The sequence below is a fragment of the Cyclopterus lumpus genome, chromosome 17, assembly GCF_009769545.1.
Source record: "Cyclopterus lumpus isolate fCycLum1 chromosome 17, fCycLum1.pri, whole genome shotgun sequence".
Lineage (NCBI taxonomy): Eukaryota > Metazoa > Chordata > Actinopteri > Perciformes > Cyclopteridae > Cyclopterus > Cyclopterus lumpus.
In genome coordinates, this window is record NC_046982.1 from 1,005,001 (window position 1) to 1,028,914 (window position 23,914).

At 42.8% G+C, this 23,914-nt stretch overlaps 1 protein-coding gene across 4 annotated transcripts in view; it reads right to left on the reverse strand.

Moving 5' to 3' along the window:
• The window catches only part of LOC117746267 (epidermal retinol dehydrogenase 2-like), a 31,099-nt gene extending 14,814 nt beyond the window's left edge, over positions 1–16,285 (reverse strand). The window contains exons 1-7 of one of the 4 annotated variants that reach the window (XM_034555302.1): positions 15,980–16,281; positions 13,793–14,120; positions 10,518–10,649; positions 10,097–10,196; positions 7,038–7,182; positions 4,280–4,405; positions 1–1,871 (exon numbers count right to left, since the gene is read on the reverse strand). The exon at positions 1–1,871 is cut by the window's left edge and continues 1,699 nt beyond it. In XM_034555302.1, the coding sequence (XP_034411193.1) occupies positions 1,769–1,871; positions 4,280–4,405; positions 7,038–7,182; positions 10,097–10,196; positions 10,518–10,649; positions 13,793–14,113 (927 nt within the window). In that variant the 5' untranslated portion in view covers positions 14,114–14,120; positions 15,980–16,281 and the 3' untranslated portion in view covers positions 1–1,768. Of the gene's footprint in view, positions 1,872–4,279; positions 4,406–7,037; positions 7,183–10,096; positions 10,197–10,517; positions 10,650–13,792; positions 14,121–15,979 lie in introns of all 4 variants that reach the window. The other 3 variants (XM_034555301.1, XM_034555304.1, XM_034555305.1) reach the window with 3 other exon arrangements.
• Positions 16,286–23,914: the final 7,629 nt, after the last annotated feature.

Consider the following 23,914-nt stretch of genomic DNA (forward strand, 5'->3'; position numbering starts at 1 on the left):
TTTGAATGTTTGTTTATTGGATGAAATCCAAAGTGGAACAAACAAAGACTCCCGCCCTCCCGCTGCTTCGCCAGGAGCACATTGGCAGCAGCTCCGGGAGACGTCGCAACCCTCAGTTAGCTGGATGACACATAATTGATATTGTTTTGGATGTTTTATCATCGTTTTTATAATTTGTGGATTAAACATACCTGCCATCAAAGAGCTGGTTTGCCTGTTGATGTATACAAATGGGTGTGATTTCTTTAAATATCCTAACCTGACAGATCCAAGTAGGATCACAACGTAATCGTTAACGAACATCTGTGGCATGGCGGAGTAAGCCGTTTGCCTTATTCAACTTGTTAAGGTATACAATTATAGAATCATTACAAGGTGACGCTCATTCAGAAGTCAATTCACATTAGGACTGGGTGATAATTCAAAATAATAATATATGGTATTTCAATAGAATTGAATCACAATTATACGTTTTGAGATATTGTGATGACAATAACAGCATCTAAATAGATACAGACTCAAGTTTCTAAGAAAATCTGATCATTATAAGTTCTTAATAGAGAAAGAAACTCTGTACTTTTCATAATAATATATAATTCACACCCGAGTATACACAACCATGTGGATATTTGATAGTCTATTTCTTGATTTATTACCCAAAAACATGCTATATTGTGAAATCATGTTAAAGTGCATCGTGAAAAGAAGATTTGGGCCATTTTGCCAAGCCCTACTTCAAACTAGCCTCAGTGATGGGAGTGCTACAGACTACTAGATTATAAACACGCATTCAGATTCATGAAAAAATAAACAATCTTTATTAAACACTTCACATCACTCAATATTTGCCTTTGCAGGGACAGTTGACCAACACGGCGCATTCATTTGGAGCATTTTAGTTTAGCCTTTGGCTTACTCAGTTGATACTGTATATGAAAAACATCCTCACACCTGTAGAAGCTTTTGTGAAGCAAGATAACTGGTCTCTCTCTCTCTCTCTCTCTGAAATGTTGATTATAGATATCGTTAAGCAATTAAAAACTAGTCAACTTTTACCAACTCAATTACAGATTTCTAAAATTCAATTTTGACATTCCAAAACGACATATCCATTATGATATTTTAGTTGCAATTCGGATGAATGAAATTCCATTATCCAAGCCACTTATCCCATTTAGGGTGGCGGGGCGCTGGAGCCGATCCCAGCTGACATTGGGCCAAGGCGGGGATTAATGATATGTACAACTCAATTCTTAAAATTAAATAATTAATGCCAGCTTGGAATGCTAACTCGTGTCTCGTATAATTACAATTCATATATCAGAAATACAAGTGGAAATGATAATCTTACAAATAATATGTGCATATATTAATCAAAATTTAAATGTCAAAAAAGGAATTTCCGTATAGTCATTGTAGAATTATTAAGGTGATTTGGGTTACAAATTACATTTTGAAACGTCACAATGCTTTGGAATTAAGTGTAGATATCTTTATTCTTAATCATAACTAAAAGATATCTGTAAATCACTTTTGACTAGTCAAAATGTAATTTCTAAATGGGAAAATATATTGCGATATGTCAAATTGTTATACAGATATCAAATACATTTGACATTTTGACATCGAACTAGTAATAACTAAAGTGCTACTAGTCAGCCCTAGTGATTGAATGTCAAGTGGGCTTGCCCTATAACAAAGTTTCCCACTCCAGCCCCGATGGCGGCTGCAGTATTAGTTGTGAAAGAGAAGAAACGCAAAGCGTGCACTAGTGCAACTTGTGGTGCTGACTGGTGTCAGTGTGGCCGTCCACTTGGACTGACATTCCCAGGTAAGAGCCGAGGAGGTAGGTCTGCTTCCACTGCACAGCACTGAAGAGGACGACGGAGGGACAGCATGAGACAAGGTTCAGCTCTGACGTTACACAGGATCTGGGCCCCCTGGTACCTTTAGTGTTCGGACTGATAATGCTCGTGATAGGTTCTCTCAACATCTTCTCTGCCCCTCGGATATTTTCACTTCACGAACAATAATAAACACAAATTACCAGCACCTCCCACTCTCCATCCAACCTCTGGTATTGTAGTTAGTTTTGAATCCTTGAGCCGGATTTTGCACTAAAACCAGAGCTTGCTGAACATTAATGTTAATAACTAACATGAGTGGCACACAAAAAAAAAATGCAGTGCACAGGATCATGGTCTCATCCTTTTGTCTCGATGGGAACATGGAGAACAACCACGTGGTGGATTGTCATGTTGCAAACACAATTATCTAATTCGTCAAGAGGACCGATCTAAATCATCCTGAATGGAAACACCAAATATGGGTTGAAAGAACACGGCTAGCCAATAGAGGCTTGTTGTTGGAGATGATTAGTGCCACAGAGGTATTAGTGCCACAGAGGTATCAGCACCTCAGTGACCCCCTCGCAATAACATCTGTACGCCATCGCACAGCAGAATAGAACTCACGGGCACTGCCCGCCATAACTAGAACAAACACAACCGGTGCACAAAAACACATCCCCTGGCCTGACAGACAGTGGAAAGGGCTCCAGATGAGTCATCCTCCACCCTGGAACATGAGCTACTGCCCAATGTAGAAAGAGTTCACAACTCCTTCTCTATTCTCGACCAATATTCGCTACTCCGTGAAGCGGCGGCTGCGCGTATCAGCGGCAACCGCATTTAACACGACGAGTTCCAGGTCATTCCCGGACCGCTTGTCAAGGAACTACGAGGTTCCTACGGCCCATTGTCTGCGTTTCCAAAGCATCAATCAGGCAAACTAGCTCACAGACACACGAAAAAGCCGTCTGACATGGCCATAGGGGTAGAGGTTGTGTCTCACCGCGACGCCATTTACTGCTGCAAAGTATTAACTGATGCATGTTGTAATGAGCGAAGGGGAGGAGAGTCCCTCTGCACAGTATATCATCTATCGAGTGACAGTTATTCATTTGAGCTGTGGCACCGCCGTGCAACAATCCTCTCTCCCTCTCCAAAGCTCTCCCCAAGTTGATACTGGTGTACTTCCTTGTTTTATGAATGAAGCAGCTTCACTGCAGCCCACTGCTCCTTATTAATTAAGGATGGCTCAAATGCAGAGAAGAATTTACCCACTGCGGGATCAATAAAAGTGTACTTTATTATTAAGTTCCTAGTGGGACAGTTCCTGCCGTCAGAAAGAGGCTTCACACAGTGAGCTCCATTACAGCGCCAGCTGGAACTATTTTCAACATGTAATTCTTCAACTTGCTGTCAGAATAGCAGCTGGCAATTCTGTATTTGGGACATAACAAGCCTCCCTGATTGAGACTCGTCACAGCAGTTATTACTGAGAGCTTAAAGCACTGCTTTGGCTGCAGCATTTGCCGAGATCTCCTTTTGTTCTATATTTGTTTGACCTTGACTATACCGATTGGTCTCTGGAGAGGTGTTTTCACATATCTGTTCTGAAGTGGGAGGTGTCTGTGCTCTTCCCTAAAAATCAGAGACTCAAACGCTCTCTGGACCGGCTAGAAAGCTGAACAACAACCGCGGACTACTACATAAACACAACACCTATCAAGAGGGAAACAGTCTGAAACACAAGAGCAGCAAAGAACTCTGAACCCTCCAACACAGAGCCGCCTTGTACAATACAGATGGTGAGAATTAGCATCGCAAACGTTTTGACTGCAAACACACTAGAGGTGCAGTGTTTGGATGTAAACCGACCCGGGAGCTTCCTTTCCAATAAAAAACTATTCATAACCACTAATGCTGTGTCACTGCCAGCTTTGAGCTAACAGACAACGTAAACAAATCTCTCCGATATTTCCTCTAATGAAGAAAATAAACCAGATTCTGAATGGTATGTACAGAGTCCTGTTAAACAAAAACTTAAATTGAGCAGAATCTTTATATACAATTGAAAAGATGTCTGGAGGGGAGCTTCACACATCTGTTCCATTATATTCCAAAATGTACCAGAGCTACAAGGATTTACAAGCTGAAGGCTAAACGCTTAACAGACAGTCAAAGCTGACCTCTGACCCTGCATATGACCTCAAGTCAAGAGCCGCGCATGTGTCCCACAGCTAAGCAAGAAAAGAGCTGTCACTGTGGTACAACCATCCATACTATGAAGTTACGGACTACATACTTCACATTGCTCCACGTGAGCAGCAGAGTCAACCAGTCACCAGAACCACGCCGTACATGCTGCATGTGGTGTTGTGTGTAATGTCAGTACAGTCACAAGGAAGAGGGCATAAAAGGTCATGGTCACTCACTTTTTGAGAGCAGTGATGAGGTACATGCTCCTGGGCAGCAGAAGGAAGACCTGGTCTGTGAGCACAGCATGGATGATCTTCTTGGCCACATACTCTGGATTGAGGATTGGCAGCAGTGTCGGCCACCTGATGAACACAAGAGAAAGAAAATAAGACAACTGAACCACTTACTACATTCACCCTCTCTTTAAAACAGTATCACATGGCAGAGACGTTTGAATCCACCCTCAGTAGTTGAGTGTTTGTTTGTCCCGCGTTTTAAAAGGTGCACGAGTGAGAGGTAGAGCGGGACATAAAGCATGTGTCCTGGTGGCTTCAGGGGCCTGTTGGACGGGTGAGGGCATGGAGACGGAAATGAAGACGGACACAGGTCTCCAAACACCTTTAAAACCTGACCCTAGGGCGCGTGTGTGTACGTGTATGTGCGCTCTCGGTCTAATGTCTACCAGTCTTAGTGTCACCACAGAGACCGTATGCTGGTGGCTCCTCGCAATAGTAAATTCGAAGATGCACTGGTTTCCACTGAAGATGCAAACACCTCACGAATGTAGAGTTTCAGGAATAAAAGGAGCGACTTGAATAACATGCTCTGAAACGCCCACAGACTGTAGGTGTAACCGTCAAAGAGCCATAAACCAACCTCAACTATGTTGAAAGGGATTGTAATTATCTTTAAACTCATATTCATGGACTACTTTATTACCTTTGTACAATCCCTGTTAAGAAACAAGCCAAGTCTCGCTCTCAATTTGACAGCAACACTGTGGGCTTCATGACGGAGACCACGTCAAAACGTTGGCCCCCTCTCGCTCGCCTCAATATTAAATAAAGTCTCTTCCGCCTGTGTATTCCAATCCCACCGCTCCATTTCAATCGTTCCGTCAGTCCCTCTCCTCTTATACAGTCTCTTCCATTCTCCGGATTCATTTTGGTTGCAGCCTACAGGACTGTTATTAGAAATATGCCTTTGATCCTAATTGACATAAGGAACTCTTACAGCTCCCCGTCAGTTCATCTCACGCCGGTTTTCTGCACAGCCGGGCGATAAAGCCCACAGCCAGCACTGCTTAGTGGCTTTCTGTACGGACAGATACACACACACACACACACACACCTCAATGAACTCAGGAAAATCTATACGAGCTATAAACGCTGAAGCCGAGGATTGAATGAGCACAGAGAAAAGCACAAGTTCAAGGGAAAATACAGTCGAACCAGCTGCATGATTGCCTATAACAATATTAAGACAAATATAAGACAGAGAAAATGTGTGTGATTGCTTTATCTGAGGCGAGCTGAGGTGATAATGGCCAATCGTCTGAAGCCATCAGAGCGACACTAAGAGAGACCAGAGATCTTTATAGTTCACAGTCTGAGAGGGGATTAGTCTCCTCGTCAATAACGCCAGCAGCCCCGTCCTCTGGTGACTGCGTTCATCACAACTCGCCATCATACACAGAACCACAGCTGTGTTCATGCAACAATGTCACGAGAACCGTTACCGTGATGCCACGGCGGCGACAATAATCTGAAAAAGGTACCTGTCAAAAATACCAGGATGTTCTACTACAACCGAGACATTTTGAAGTGTTCAAAGCCAGTGTGATAGCGTTATCATGTGTTCAAACGTAATGTTACTAACTCTGCTTCCTCCCCGGAGTCGTTGTGACTTCACGTCTCATAGGGTCCATTGGACCTGGAGGTGTCTGATGCTGGTGAACCGGCCTCCCGTGTTGGCCCTGCTGATGCCCCGCCCCCCCTCCTCTCTACCTCCTTCTGTTTCATGGATTGGAGTTCCATTCATACATTGTCATATTCATGTAATGTGTTTATGTAACTCTGTAACTCTGTTCATCTGGTCACATGACATCTATTGCTTCTGTCCATCCGGGGAGAGGGATCCTCCTCTGTTGCTCTCCTGAAGGTTTCTTCCCTTTTTTCCCTGTCAAAGGTTATTTTTGGGGAGTTTTTCCTGATCCGATGTGAGGTCAAAGGTCAGGGATGTCGTATGTGTACAGATTGTAAAGCCCTCTGAGGATAATTTGTAATTTGTGATATTGGGTTATACAAAATAAACTGAAAATCTTGTAAAATGCAGTTTTTTCCCCAGGTAAACGTGAATAAATCCAGTTGTTTGAAGGAGACTTTTTCACAGCTATATGAAAAAGATATTAGTGAGGGAATGAGGAGCGGTTTAACTTCCTAACCAGTAATCCAATGGTAATTCAATTCAATTCAGTTTATGTTGTATAGCCCAATATCACAAACTCCCCTCAGAGGGCTTTACAATCTGTACACATACGACATCCCTGACCTTTGACCTCACATCAGATAATAAAGTTATATATGTCGAATGACATGGAATTTACTGTGTTATTGAAAGAGTATCAAGAATCGTAGAACTACACTGGTATTGGTAACGGCTACTAAATTTCTGGTACTGTGACATCCTTATAAACAACAACACTATAAGCAATACTTTATCCAAATGTGCAGTCCTGTATTTCCTCACTTCCTCCACTGGGAAGTCTACCATGTTGCAGTTCACATCCATGTCTGTCCAAGAGGTCTTCACTTCATCATCGTTTTATCCTGTTTTACATTGGTTTTGTGAGGTCACAGTGATCGTTTGACTGGTGTGAAGTAATCCCCTGCAGGCATTCCTGAGATATCTTGTCAATGAGAATGGACAACCTGAAGACGTACAGCTCCAGCATGGAAGCATAAAAACAGTCAGACACGCCGTGAAGAGACCTACTTGGTTAGACAGCCGTCGAACATTCCAGTGTTGATGAAGTACGGGCATACGATGGTGGTCTTGATGCCATCCTTCCCAGTAGCCAGCAGCTCCAGACCCACAGACTCTGCAAAACCTACTGCCGCAAACTTACTGGCACAGTAGTCTGCAGGGAGAGGAGGAAAAAGTATTTATACAAGTTAACGTCTTCCTAAATACACCACAACCACAAAAAAACACTAGGGCTGCTTGATTTGCTTGATTATGGTGCAGTAGCTCCTCATCATTTTGATCACTATTGAGATAATGACTATCCGGGTCTATACACGATTACTCCGTGGCTTTGAAAACTTCATGCATTCAGAAAGATAATGGTGTACATTTACCGAGATAACACATTATTCTCCTACACCTTGAACACAAAAAAGAAGAAAAAAAAGAGGTTGGCTCTCTAAAGAACTTTGACAATTTTAAATCATGATCACATTGGTTGCCATTATCGTGCGTGACCTCACACGTGACTGGAAGAGTCACAGCGGCTGGCACGCCACCTGACTCGATAAGGTGAATTCAACGGATGCAGACCGGACCGGCTCGTGCACACTTACAGCCACCATGTGACATGTTGTGGGCTTATCGAAATTCAGCGTTTAGATGATAGGAATTATCTTGTGCCATGGCTCCATCTATTACGCAATCACTGATAAGGCCACCCACCTCTCTATGACAAATATGGGTGAGAGGGCGTCTCGGCAGAATAGTCGATAGTAATATTCTCCGGTTAAGAAAATCTCACCAGCTGATGTCGACACACTGACAAACTCTCTCAAGACAAAAGTCTCATTAAGTCATTCAAGAGAATGTTCTAATCAGATGACCACGGTGAAACACTTAATACGTCGGTGAGCTGACCTTACTTAACTAGGACCGGGTTAAGTAACATGACTGAAAATACACAACTTTTGTTTCAACATCAAATAAGAGACAGTTCACCAAATCTAAAATACATATCTCTCCCCTGACCTCTCACTACATGAAACAAGGTCTGTTAAAACGGAGCTTTTCAAGGTCATTGGGAAACGGGTGAATACCCTTCTGTCCATCGATGAAAGTGTGCAAACTGACGCCGTAACACAGACCTTGAGTTAGAACATAAACATACGCATCTGCTGCCCAGCAACGTTGGAACATATCCATCTGTGCAGTGAGATTGGGACACAGTTCAGACTGTTTCTTCACTACAATAAAAAAGATAAATGGTTCAGACCCTCATTTACAAAGAAAGACTAACCACAGAGTAGAGACTGAAAATACAGATACATTCTTGGGAGATGATGGTGGACGATTCACTCAGGGACGGATCACACAGACACGTCGCTACCGGCTTGGCAAAGGCACGTCTGTGGGGCGGGGTCTATTTCCATCTCTCTACCTGAAGCTATCCCCCCGTCATGATATGAATACCCCCTTCCATCTAACAGTCTGACGGCTAGCCCCAGTCCGGGCAAAGTGGGACATTGGGGCTGAAAAGGTGCCGATAACTAAAAAAACGCGCTGCAAGAGAGGAGCTCGTGGCAGGTGCACCGTGCATCCGCCATTGCACCGTGGCGCGTGTCTCGGTGTCCAGCCCCTCAGAGGATCACTCAACTACAAACTTGTATAAGCTCATTTGAGCCAATGCCATGTTTCAGAACCGGTCCTGCCATCTGAATGCATAAAACAAAGAAAAGAGGGCTACATGGCGAGAGCCCTCACGTCAGAGGACTGCTCCAGCATACATAGGTTGAGTGTCTAATACTTAACCATGTTGTTTGGACTGTTTTGTAGTTGTTTTTGTAATTCCCAAAAGTAACATTATGCACTGTAGACGACTGTTCATTACCGTACAGTCTTCATATTGCAATTATTTTGTGGTTTGTTTATGCGGAAAATTGAATTAGTTTTTAAAACACGGAATAATCTGCCTATTAGCAGTTCAATCAACCTGCTTCCTCTAAAATAGGGTCCCTATAATTAAAGTCCTTTCATCTCGAGTGTCAACAAATTCAAGTATAATGCAATATTCCTATTCATATTATTAAAATATCGTATAATACAGCTTCACTGCACAGTGAGTGGTAAATGGAAGTATGAATTATAGCCAGTATTATATCAGTATATTTCCAGAAGTCGTGCAGTTTCTTTCATAGTTTCCTTAATTATGTCTCCATCCAAATAATGGATGGTTCACTCCAGTGATCTTAAACAAAGTGAAAACTAAAGTGCCATCAAATACAGTATAACTGTAATAAGGAGTTTTTGGTTGCGACCAGAGGAGAACCTTTTTAATTGGACTTTATTTGTATTAAGATGTTCTACCTTACCAGACATCATTCACACAGGACACTATAATGAATGCTAGAGTGAGGTTGTTCATTTGAAATCATAACTAATATCCGTTGTGTCCGTTATGGGAATTTGAACATATTCAAGGTTGTTAACCTGAAAGACAACAGCTGTATAAACTTTAAATAAAGCACGTTAGGGACGTCACGATACCAGAGATGTAGCGGTTGATACCAATACCAGGGTACCCATAATACTCCAGACCCAATGTGTTACCACGGTATGAAAGTTACCACGCTAAACAGCTAACACTTGTCAAGTCAATGCACAGACGCAAATGGTTGCGAATTTGGCGAAAAATTCACCGTTGAGACGCTCCGCCCCCCTGGCTGCTGCTGCTCTAGTAACGCTGGAAGCAGAAATTATCGCGACGTAGTCGGTGAAACTCCCCGAGCTGTGTGAGCCTACGGATGATGTTATGAACCCAAACACCAAGGCGTTAGATGTTCCAACGTTTATGGGATGTCCACAACAAGTATAAAGCAGAACTAGTGGTTATTTCTTGCATGGTGGAAATTATAACTGTTTTTACGGAGACAAGCCACGGCCCCTTTACGTGAATGACGCTAGTTAGAGTTCATAGGACCAGTTGATTTTATGTCAACCTAAAACAACCTGTCCACGAACCAAAAGTTTGAATTTGAAAGCTGCTTTAATACAAGTGACATCCATGATATGGTTAGGAGACAACGCACCTGCCAATCCATTGACTCCTATGAGTCCAGCGGAGCTGGAAATGCTGACAAGATGGCCGTGATTGTTGGCGATCATGGCGGGAAGGAAGGCCTTGTAGGTCTGAGCAGAGACACACAAAACACATTAACCATCCGGATAAATAGAGAAACCTGAGAAACATGGGGTTTCAATACATTTGCATGAATCATCTAGATGATTTGACGAAAAAAAAGAGAAAATGGTGAAATAAAACTCAGTTTCAGAAACTTTAAACTGCAAATGAAGTTTGCTCAGTTGTCATGTGACCGTGGTATGTAACTAACAGTACAATACTGACTGATCTGCCTTTACATCCATATGATCAGTCAAGACAAGGTCTTGACTGATCATATGGATCAATCTGTGTGGGGATGTTATAGCCATCTGCCGAGTGTGACTGACCCAGAAGTGAGCCATGGTGTTGACCTCCACTGTCTTTTCAATCAGGGAATCAGGAGCATCCATGAACTTCTTGCCAGTCACGATGCCGGCGTTGTTCACCAGAATGCTGATGTCGCCCACCTCTCGCTTCACCTGTGTGGAGCAACAAGAAAATTCAATTCAATTCAGTTTATTTTGTATAGCCCAATATCACAAATCATACCCAAAAAAAAAAAAAATACCAAGGAAAGAAGGAGCTCCCAAATATGCACATTGTTTTTCTTGAAATGTTACCAAGCTGATGCTTGTTGAGACCCTGAATGAAGTCACCACCCCAGGATTTAGTTTGGTAACGTTGTACATGAAATGTCTTAACAGCAGCTATGATTTCCTCCCTGTATTAAGAAGACCGATTGAGCTGCTCATCATAGTTTGCAATAAAGAGTGTATAAAAGAAGAAAGGGTTATTACATCATTCAGAATTGACATTGCAACCAGACTTTAGTTCCACTTCTATAGAAAGATGTCAACGCCCAGTCCCACTATAACCCACTGTCATATCTGTGTTGTTTCACCTTTGACTGAAAAATGCTTCCACAAAATAAAAATAAAATGGTCCAACATGTTAACATTGGCCAGCCTGCACTTGGAACCAAATGTCAATATGGCCAATCAAGCATCAAGCATCACACATCAACCTGTATTTGTGTGTCATGTGTCAACTACTTTGTGTTTTGCAGGATGTACTGCTCTACCGGTTAACAGTCAGCTTCTCCGAACTGCGATGCAATAACTGTTGAAAACTGAGAAAAACAGAAGAAAGAAACGGTGTAGAACTAAAGTGTGAATCAGGCAGGTGATCAGAGTAACCAGACGGTCTGCCCCGCTGTAAAACATATATGTTGGCTGTGATAAACGGGCCAAAGAAGTAGTGACTCAGACCTTTTGTCCCCTATTATTTGGGCATTGAGTGTGGAAGGAGGTCTTTACAGACACAACTGAAAAACAACTCCACACATTTTCATATGCAAACCGTGTCTTCAGAGTTGCTTCCAACTCTGGGAGTCCGGCCCTGGGTCTTTGTGGTGGAAGAGAGGAATTTAACCCCATAACTTTTACATGAGAGGGAGGGTGTGACTGCTGATGAATAGAGACCATACAACTACAAACAGCCTAGATCATCTGCTGTCTTTACCACAGGGATATCCTGATCAAGATAGCCGTCATCCAAAACAGAGACCAATCCCATACTTCCACCTGTAGTGCTACAGTTGGTTCCATTTTATTGTCTGTATTCTTTGAATACATTCTCTTTGAATACATTCTCTGTGTAGCTAGGAGGGGGATACAACGACAATTCATTGTGCAACCCGGTCTTGTACAATGACAACAATAACTCCTTAAATAAAATCTGTATCCAGCAGCCAAGAAAACAAGCCAGGGATGAAAAAGGTGACAAAGATGTGAAGCCTCTTGGGCGCTTGAATTTCTTTCATTCCACATTACTCACTAGTTTATGAAAAAGTATAAAATAATCCCTTTAAAAACAATGTTGCTAGTGAGGAAGGAGTCCTATTTATTTCCTTGCTGGACAAAAGTGTGTGCTCTCTGTTCAAAAAAAAAAGAAAATAATTAATATCGGAACTTAATATCAACCTCAAAAAGGCAAAAAAAGGAACATTTTAAAACACCGGTCTTTCCCTGTGAAGAAACAAGTCAAATATTACAAGCATAAGAACGAAAACAAAGGTTGAATATCCTGTAAACTATCAGATTTGGCAGCAAAATATTTAATCAAATGTAGCCAACTGGCCTTCTTTGTTTAATCCCTAGATATGTAAATAGTGTTTTTTCATCAGTGAACTATTTGTCTCATGATCACGTGCCAAGTTTTAAAAAAATCAGGAGGTGCACGACCAAGTGCCGCGACACACCAGCCGTGTTTAACGTGTCATTACTGCTCAGCTATTGAAGGAGAGGCTGCTCCGTGAATGTTGGCACACTGCTCTTTGCTATTAAAGAGAGGACAGATGTAGTGTGTGTACTTTGTGTGGTATTGTTGTGTAGTTTGCACTCCAGCATTTTACTGATGACTCCTGACGGCTTTGTCTTTGAATATTGACCCTGGGGCGTAAAAACGCCCAGTAGTCTGATGTGTACTAAACACAGGTGGGTGTATTTTACACGGATGGCTGCAAGGCATCCGTCTGCTGAGCAGGGGATCCTGTTTGTCTTGTTGGGAGACACTAGAAGTCGGTTTAATATTTCATAATTATTCATTCAGCTTTCAGCTGCAGCCTCTATTCATTGACAAAAAACGCATTCTCTCTCATCGACAGCACGACGTTGCAACACAGAGCCAGCTCATGTTCCCCACACACACACACACACACACACACACACACACACACGCACACACACGCACACACGCACACGCACACACGCACACACGCACACACGCTCCTGTCGGTTGGACCACACGCAGCGAAACAGTGACACACCACGTGCTGTGTGGTAACCAATAGCTCCGACCCTGCATTTCTTGGGACGTGAGTTTATGAATCCTTAAAGTAGCCAGCTTTAGGGCTTATCGTAGGATTACAGCTAGATTCTACACGTGAATTAACCTTGTGGCTAGCAGAATCATCCTCACTCAGAGAAACCAGCAGTCAAGGAAAACCTTTTCTCCCTGGACACATTATAGAACACAAGATCAGGCTGTGAAGATACATCCAATACCCTTTGTATGATCCCCAAAAAAAGGAGTATTAATCCCACATTAATTATGAGTTATTATCAGACAGATAGCGATGTTTGTTGCGTGTAGAGAGTCTGTGTATTTTTGAAGTGCTGAAACAAAGCTGAGGAGATCGATATACAGGCAGTCTCAAGAAAACCAAGTCTTATATTTAATATGTTGCCATAGGCAACAGTCCTATTGTGTGTTTATTTGCTTATATTCCCACACATTAGATGATTAATTTTCATGGGCTTTTGTTTGTCTCCATTTCAATGAGAAATATTGTTCGATGTTTGTCCTCATCTCTCAATAGACAATACAAACCAATATATGTAAATAACTACAAGTTTGAGGACAGGTTGACAGCGTGCGTTGTTAACAAACTTAATTCAGAGGGAGAAAAAGAAAACTCTGTTCGACTTTGTGTGGTACTCCAGACTGAACGGGTTGCAGTAAACTAAGGAGGCCCATAGGGGGCCGCGAGCCCAGCACATCAAGCCCAGCATGGCACGTGGTCAGAAGACGCAGCTGTAAATATTGCAGCGGACACCATTACCTGGTCAGCCACTCTGTAGACCTCGTTCTTGTCGCTGCAGTCACACAGGTAGTGGTGGACACTGCTGGCTCCGCTCTGCTTGGCCAGCCTGGCCGTCTCCTTCATCCCGTCCTGGTTGATGTCCCACAGCACCAGCACAGTGCCGAGAGCCGCGAACTCCTGGGCCATGAGGCGGCCGATCCCGCTACCGGACCCCGTGATCAGCACCACCTCCCCAGATATGTTCTTCTTCCTTCTGGGCACGAAGAGGTGGACGAATGATTCCACATTGTACCAGATGGATAGTAGGATGACTCGGAGGGTATCCAGGAAGAAATTCATGATGGCTCTAGGACGGACGGAAGGGTTACCTTTTGTTCATCCACATATTATATATAAATCAAGAAACATAAAAGATTCTAAATTCACCAGGAGGTGAACTTTTTCTACCCTCAATGAATACTTCTTTGACTTTGGAGCTATTTCTGTTAGTAATCAATTGCTACTTCCACTGACATCATACAAATGTAACTTAGTGATGAGTCAAACTGTTTTGCTATGGACCATTTCTTCTATACAACCAGAGGGAGTCGCCCCCTGGTGGTCAGGAGAGAGAATGCAGGTTTAAGACATGAAGCACAGACTTCTATACAACCAGAGGAGTCGCCCCCTGGTGGTCAGGAGAGAGAATGTAGCCTTAACACATGAAGCATAGACTTCTATACAACCAGAGGAGTCGCCCCCTGGTGGTCAGGAGAGAGAATGCAGCATTAACACATGAAGCATAGACTTCTATACAACCAGAGGAGTCGCCCCCTGGTGGTCAGGAGAGAGAATGCAGGTTTAAGACATGAAGCATAGACTTCTATACAACCAGAGGAGTCGCCCCCTGGTGGTCAGGAGAGAGAATGCAGGTTTAAGACATGAAGCATAGACTTCTATACAACCAGAGGAGTCGCCCCCTGGTGGTCAGGAGAGAGAATGCAGCTTTAACACATGAAGCATAGACTTCTATAGAACCAGAGGAGTCGCCCCTTGGTGGTCAGGAGAGAGAATGCAGGTTTGAGACATGAAGCATAGACTTCTATACAACCAGAGGAGTCGCCCCCTGGTGGTCAGTAAAGAGAATGCAGCTTTAAGACATGAAGCATAGACTTCTATACAACCAGAGGAGTCGCCCCCTGGTGGTCAGTAAAGAGAATGCAGCTTTAAGACAATTGGCTTCACTTTTCAGAACCGGAGGTTCGCCACGATGTGGCGCTCACTAGTTAGCTCAATGATGAGTCCAATAAAGTTTATTAAAACAAAATGGAAGTGCCCTCAGTGAAGACAACACGAGAGAATATCAGTGTTACTTTGTCCTACTATGAACAGAGTGTAAGAGAAAAACACTAATGGCTGAAGGATGCAGACAGTGGGGTTTGTCCATTCACTGTTATCCCACAGCAGTCCCAAGACCACTGCTATAAAACAAGTAAAACACTACTTGAATAATACTAAAACTAGCTCTCTAAAGCACACATTCACAGTACTGATGAAGCTGAGTTTTTGACTGTTGAACTTGGATAAAACAAAATGTAGTAATTAATATTAAGTGTTAAATAAACTTTAAAACTAAGCATTAACTTGCTTAGTATAAATATAGTCTAAAAACTAAATTAGAGATGCATGCTGGGAGTTTTCTGTTAATTGTTAATCTATTCATTGACATGTCATATTGGCACTATATTTAATGACTTACTTATTGATATATAAAATAGTCAGCGATTATATTGAGTTAAAAACACTGGAACACTGCTTCCTAGAGAGCTGTTAAAATAGTTCGATGTAATAGCCTACAATACATACACTTAGATTTAATTCAATCACTTATTACAAGTTTAAAAATCGAACTCAGCGGAGTACCGAGCTTAGCTAAAGCCTACAGTTATTGGACTCGCATTGAAGCCAACAGCTGTGTGTAAAGCTTTAAAGTTTAAAGTCAAAGTGTCTGTGAGTAACGGTAACTTGAAGGGCTCGAACGCGTGGAAACACACGTTCACTTACGGTAAGAAAACACGCACCGAGTGTCTGTCCGAAGGGGTTAAACCGGGAGAGAAACGTTCCCCTGAGCCGTCGATACCGTGAACAGTTATCACAAAAGACAAATAGCGAGTTTGAACCTCAAAGAGGGGAAACGGTGTCTGCTACACCCACATTCAGACTTACCGAGACAGAAGGCACGAGAACTACTGGCGAATGTCGGGGCACCAGAGTAACGTTATCAGCTTTAACCGAGACCTTTGCTCCTTAAGCTAACGTTACGACACACTCCGCTCTAACCAGACATGTGTTAACGCGTGGAAGTTATTGAAAGCCACGCTGAAAAGCTCCCAGAGCCGCTGGACGTACCGTGATGACTTGGCTGAGTTTCCCGGATGAGGCGCGAGCGTTTCTGTAGCCTCGGGAGACAATAAGCAGGTTACCGCATCAAGCGCGAGCAGAACGCTACTCCACGGGGAGATGCCGGATGTGTCACGTGACGGGCAATCAACCACTCACAGCCCCGCGCGTCTCCTCTGCCACGCGGGTTGTTGTGGGACTTGTAGTGTGTATGTTTTTTACTTTAGTGTAAGCCGAATGTTAAACTAACAGTTAAATAAAAAGCACATAGTGCATGACGTTTATGAATCAGTTCAAGGTTTAGAAAACATTAAAAGATAAGTAAACGTTACCGGAGTGAAAAAAATATAACAATGAACAATCTTTAAGATTGTACTGTTTCTAGCCAACAAGACATGATGTGAATCAACAAACAGGTGTGAAGTTTGCCCCATGACTCACTTTGAAAGACAACCACCTTGTTTGCATCATACTACATTATTACATACTACATTACATCATACATATTGCTACCACCCTTTCATCATCCAAACAAGCCCTTAAAACCCACCTCTTCAAACTCGCCTTCACCTGCTAACTCCTGCACTCTACCCTCCACTATATGACTCATTCCTCAGACCTGAAATGTTTGCTCTTTGTCTTTCTATTTTAGTTTAGTTGAGTATGTCTATGCCTTATGTAAAGCGTCTTTGTGGTTTTTGAAAAGCGCTATATAAATTCATCCATCCATCCATCCATTTTCAATACCGCTTATCCTCATTAGGAGACGGGGGAGAACATTTGCATGTTCTCCCCGTGGCAGCGTGGGTTCTCTCCGGGCTCTCCGGCTTCCTCCCACAGTCCAAAGACATGCTGCAGGTTAATTGATCTCTAAATGTCCCATAGGTGTGAATGTGAGAGTGAATGGTTGTATGTCCCTACATGTGCCCTCGATGGACTGGCGGCCTGTCCAGGGTGTCCCCTGCCTTCGCCCTATGTCAGCTGGGATAGGCTCCAGCGCCCCCGCGACCCTAATGAGGATATATAAATTCAATATATTATTATTATTATTATACAGAGGAAATGCATGGGTAAATGTATAAAGACAATAATACAGGAAGAAATGTGTTTGGGAAAATAAAAAGGGGGGAGAAGAGACAGTGGATGCAAATGGTAAGAAATGCATGAATAGATTTATTTTTTTTATAATGCAAAAATAAATTAATACTGTATTATGTAATATAGTAATATAACAATATTATTTCACTACAATTAATAGCATATTGATTTTTTTATGAAATAATTTACTATCCGGTCGCTTCTTTATTTTGTTTACTTGTGGTTATTTGTTCTCATTGACATTCAATTTATTTTGTACATCTCAAAATCACAAATTACAAATTATCCTCAGAGGGCTTTACAATCTGTACACATACGACATCCCTGACCTTTGACCTCACATTGGATCAGGAAAAACTCCCCAAAACTCCCTTTCACAGGGAAAAAAGTGAAGAAACCTTCAGGAGAGCAACAGAGGAGGATCCCTCTCCCCGGATGGACAGATGCAATAGATGTCATGTGTACAGAAATATTTATTTGGATGACTTTAATGTGTGGACCTGAGGATGGTTGACCTCTATGACCGCAGAAACTAATGGGGCTCCAATGACATAAAACAAATAAACAAATGTTAACGTATTGTGTGGTGAGGGCAAACACAATTCAATTTGATCACATTTTGCATTTAATAACTAAACAATTTGCATTGTATGAAGACCAAGTATTTAGGCAATACGTACATCGTACACCATCATTCAGAGACTAATGTGTGAGTGCAATATTAGTTTGTACATATGAAGGAGTCACCGATGCGCCACCCGTTGGTTTTGAAGCCCAGAATTCGGCATTGTGATTGTTCCATCTTGGTTTTTGGCCAGCACTCTTGTTTTTTTGCAACCAGAAGAAACACGAGAGGTCCCTCTTTAAAATAGATCTTGATCTCAATAATAATAATAATAATAATACATTTATTTATATAGCACCTTTAAAAACAGGGTTTACAAAATGCTCTACATAGAAGCAAGGTAAAAACATAACATCAATACAAGTAAACATTTCAGAAAATACATGAGGCAAAGGAGACAATGCCATATAGGCAATGAACACAATAGAGAAATAGAGTCAGCAGGAAGAGTAGAGGGTGCTGGGGGAGCTGTAACAGTTCCTAATTTCGTTGCCACCATCTCGCTCTTGGAGACTGTTGTTATGATGACGAGCTGCAGCGATGCGCTCGGCCGACCAGAGGGAGGGGATGGAAAGCGTGGAACGATCAGGGGCAAACAAACCGTCCGCGGGAGGCCCTGTGGATGCAACGGGGCCGATGAAGGAGTCCGAGCACCCCGATGGCCGAGACGAACGGAGGAGCAGAGAAGCCGTTGAGCCCGAGGAGCTGCGAGGTGGAACACTGCAGAACCACGCCAGCCGGGGAGGACGCAATCGGCAACCACGGACCGGACCACCGGAGCACCAGGACCGCTGAGAGGTGACCAGCCTCAGAGCAACAGCACGGAGCAGGGAGTCGGCTGGCTCGCTGGCAGCCGCTGGCCAGCAAGAGACCGTCGGCCAGCCAGCAAGAGACTGTCGACCAGCCAGCAAGAGACCGTCGGCCAGCAAGAGACCGTCGGCCAGCAAGAGACTGTCGGCCAGCCAGCAAGAGACCGTCGGCCAGCAAGAGACTGTCAGCTAGCCAGCAAGAATAATTAAGTCAGAAGAATGGCTACACTGTTAAATAAAATAAAACATAATTTAAATGAATGTTAAATTCTAAAAAAGGTAGAAAAAATAAAAATAAAAACAGTCCTAGACGGAGCGGCGTTAAGTTTCGCCAGCGTCCCCGTTGCCAGGACTAACAACAAAGAGATGACAGTACCTGTTTAAATAAAAGACTAAATACATTTTTAAAAGTACAGGTTTCCTGATTATTTCGTGGAACTTTTTCAAATAAAAAAGCTGCTGCTCCCACATAATTTTACAACGTTCTTTTTTTTGTGAAACAATGATCTTCTTGAAAACCAGTTAGTTAACCTTCATCTTCACTCATTTGGCCCACAGTGTGCTCGAGCAAGAGCATGACATTAGCACTCCCTTTCTACTTATTGAATAATAAAGAATAAAAACAGAACATTCACACCCCTTGAGGTGAAATGGCAAACAAAAGCAGAACCTTGCAGCACACATGCACGTGTGACCAACACGTCGGGTACTCAGGGGTGTCGGCCTCTTTCGCGGTCGCTCTCGCGGCCAATTTGGCAACAACTTCCCATTTAGAAATCCCCCTCACATTTGGTAATCCGCTTTGGTGAGCAATCTTTGATTGTCTTGTATCACAAGACTACCCATAGACCAAAACAACAATAAAGAGATGAAAAACAGCTGCACAGAGACACAAAGAGATTTACGACGACAGTGAAAAGGGCCAAAAAAATCATGAAGACAAAAAAATGAATACATAGTGGCTTCAGAGAAACTTAAAAGGACAATAAAGAGACACAAAATGTCCACAAAGACGCAGCAAAGGACCACAAAAAGAAAGATAAGCATGTCATAAAGATACACCAAACAGCAATACAAAGATGCTAAACAACTATAAACTCTGTGGGTCTTGCTCCTATGTAGATGTGGTGGGGCCTTCTGCATGTCGGTCATGTCGCAGAGGCCCATTGTCTCATTATCCACTGATCCACAGCTACTAAGATGGCAAGGATATTGCTAGCTGGAAACCCATCACAGATCAAAGATGAAAGATACATACGTCCCTGATGATACAATATGTAAAGTGGCAGCGATGAAGCCAGTGCAGTGCAATCTTCCACCAGCACCCCTCTGTGACCGTGGCAGCAGGAACAGTATTACTTTACCTAATACGTATCTGTATCTTTTAAATGTAGACGCACTAACACCAAGCACTTGAAAAGAGCCAGTTGATACAACTAATACGCTGTTTGATTTAGAGAGAGAGTATATTACACATTAATTTAGTTATTGAACAGTTTTGGCAAAAACAAGACTTTTTAATCTCTCATCTTGTGAGGAAAGAGCCTGGAACACCATCATATCAGGGAGTAAAAAGTTAAAATAAATACCCACAATTGTACATTATTTTTTTTTTGGCGTTGTCATGGTAACGTGATATGTTGCAGCTAAGTGCTGTCACTTTCATATTTACACTATGTCAAGCCCCCACAGTCTCTCACACTCAGACATTTAATAGGGAACAAGGTAAATGGACCTGTACGCTTTTCTAGTCTCCGGACCACTCAAAGTGCTTTAACACTACATGACATAATTCACCCATTCACACCCATTCACACACTGATGGGAGGAGCTAAGGTGCGACCTGTCCATCAGGACTAACTAACATTCACACACCACAGGCACAGCCACGGGAGCAATTTGGGCTTAAGTGTCTTACCCAAGGACACATCGACATGGGCTAGCGGAGCCGGGGATCAAACCACCGATCCTCTGATTGAAGGACAACCCTGCTCACCACTGAACCACAGTCGCCCCAAGAATTGGCAAGGAGAGCGTGATGTACACATATTCTACATACTGTAGCGACCCTGGGTCAGGAAAGCTACGAGCCGTTATCTTGCTTATTGCCGTTTATTCCCCCTTTTTCCCCTGTAAAGGTTATTTTTGGGGAGTTTTTCCTGATCCGATGTGAGGTCAAAGGTCAGGGATGTCGTATGTGTACAGATTGTAAAGCCCTCTGAGGCAAATTTGTAATTTGTGATATTGGGCTATACAAAATAATTGAATTGAATTGAATTATTCGGGGACAGTACACAGGCTACTGTGGGCGGAGCCTACGCCAAACAACAGTCAACACGTTAAACTTTCTCCTCCAGGCTTAACCCTTAACAACAACATCCCCCTTCACTCGCTCTGCCAATCCCAATTACGTTCATGTGTCCCACCCACCCCATAGGTAGCTAGGATGATTGACAGGTTTCACAGCTACACAGAGGTCATGAGCCCTTCACTGACCTCCTGAACTCAGTAATTGCCATGCCAATCTTCTTATCTAGAACAACTTCTTCCTGTAAACACAATAACACTTTTAACATAACAGGTTAACATTACATGTCACTCAGACCATTACAATACTAAGGAGAGAACGTCAGTCTTCTCTGAAGCCTGCGGCATCGCCACACAGCTAGCATACGGCTATGTCTTACACCATTTCACCTGGAAGTCCCAACAACAAGTACGTTTAGTCTGTTTGCCTCAAACGTAGTTTTTTTGCAACAGGGCAGGTCAAAGTTCATATTTCACTTTCTTACAATGCTGGTCTGGCAGAGGTCTGCTGGAACAAGTGCTAACGTTAGCTAAAAAGTGACAGCTAGCTTACAAAAGGTTTAATGGAAAATATGTCCTTGTTCAGTTCAGGTTTTGTGATCAATGGCAACGGTCAACACTCCTTAATGTATCAGTGGAGACACAGCTCATCTAGCCTCTCCAAACACATGACGCTATGTCTATACACCATGCTGGTTTTAAGAGAGTTGGGATCACTAGAAGAAGTTCTTCTCCCATGGTTACGTATCATTAAATCCATTTACCTTATCCATAATGATGTTTTGATTGAAGACTTAATATAAAGTTATTTTGCCAGTGGTGGTTGATATCATCGATCCTAATTCAGACTTGATGGCAAGATAGGAATTAATATTCATTTTTAATGATGATAATTAATCTTATGCACAAGAGCTGGCTGATTGATTTATAAGATACGTTCAGATCGTATCAACAGATGTCAAGGTGTGTGTGTGTGTGTGTGTGTGGGGGGGGGGGGGGGGGGGGGCGGGCAGAGAGAGAGACGAAGAGAGATCGTTATCTTGGCTTTTTACTTTGTTATATGATATGAAGACATAAGGCATATATAACTTTTTTGTTTTTAAATGTTACTGCCAATGGAAATTAAAAAAATCTCAATACTTTATGACTTCCCTGAATGTTGTTGTATGCCTATGTGCCAACCAGTCAAGTGGCAGTTTACACCAATGTCTGCCTAAAACCTGTGTTTCATGAGGTCACAGTACCCTTTCACCACCAACATCTAATCAGTTCATCCATGAGTCCAAGTGGGGCATTCATACCAAATTTGAAGAAATTCCTTCCAGTTGTGCCTTTTCATCTCTCAGGTTTCCACTCTTCTCAGACCGACTTTTGCTGGGTGCTTACTTTTATTCCACAGGGCTTGTGGGCAGTCCTTTCACCAATGCCCAGTTTTGCCACAGTGGTGGCACACAAAGTCTCTTGTTCCTCTCCACATGTTTTGAGCTGACGTGTTGACCTGTATGGCTTGTTGTTCTTGTGGTCATGATCCTGGTCGACGGACCGTCGGATCAAAATCTCGGTCAAAATCACTGCTGCAATTTTGTGATAGTCCAGTTTGAGCATTTTGCTCCTCAGGCGGTGTATCTCCGTCATGATTGGACTGAATTCTCCAACAAAAGAGAGAAGAGTTATTTCGAGCCAGATTTATCTTTGGGCTTGTCACGTGATTCATTGCGTATCTCAACTTGGGGTTCGGAGAGGGGCCAGCAGGTTCTTGGTATGTCCTGGCTGAGCTCCAGCTTAGCTTTCCGTGTGAGGGGCCCGCTCTTTTCCTCTTCCCCCTTGGACTGGTGGTTGGACCTCCTTCAGGAGCATACACACGGAGTCCAGATCAGGATCCACAAACCCATGTACCTGGAAAAAAGAAGGATGCAGTTTAGCAGTGCATTCTTCTTTTTCTTTCTGCTTCCTCACTCCACATAGCATATCCAGTCTGCTTTAACCTTTTAAACCCCAAGCTATTTTCTAGTTTTCTGCTCGAAATAACATACCCAAACTAAAAAGGGTGTATCTCTGCAACCACAAAGGCTATTTGAATAATGTTGGTGTTATTATAAAGGCAAACCATCTGTGCTTTTGTTCTGATGTGTAAATATTATTATATTTGTTACTGGTTAAGAGTAAATAAAGATGAAAGACAGCAAAAGTGGGCTGCACGGTGGTGTAGTGGCTAGCACTGTCGCCTCACAGCAAGAGGGCCGTGGGTTCGATTCCCGGTCGGAGCGGTCCTTCTGTGTGGAGTTTGCATGTTCTCCCCGTGGCAGCGTGGGTTCTCTCCGGCTCTCCGGCTTCCTCCCACAATCCAAAGACATGCTGCAGGTTAATTGATCTCTAAATGTCCCATAGGTGTGAATGTGAGAGTGAATGGTTGTATGTCCCTACATGTGCCCTCGATGGACTGGCGGCCTGTCCAGGGTGTCCCCTGCCTTCGCCCTATGTCAGCTGGGATAGGCTCCAGCGCCCCCGCGACCCTAATGAGGATAAGCGGTATTGAAAATGGATGGATGGATGGATGGACAGCAAAAGTTGAATTTCCAGGTTTGCCTAGAAAAAAAAGCACTTTCAGGATGATTATCTCTTGGAAGGATGCACAGCAAAGGTTAAAAACCACAGAGATCATAGCACAATATGGGACCAGTATCTCTGCAAAGATACTGGTTTTGATAAAGTAAAGCAGAACAAAGTTAGAGGTTTTAGTACATATTAATTAGGCGAAATGGGCATTTGGGCAATTTGAATTTTCTCATATACCAAACCATATTTTTCACTTGTATATTACTTATGGTTTTCAATACATTCAAATATAGCAGTATTTGTTGATTAGAAGAAGAAAAAAGATTTTTTTCCAAAAAAAGCTAAAGATAAGCAACATTTGTGACT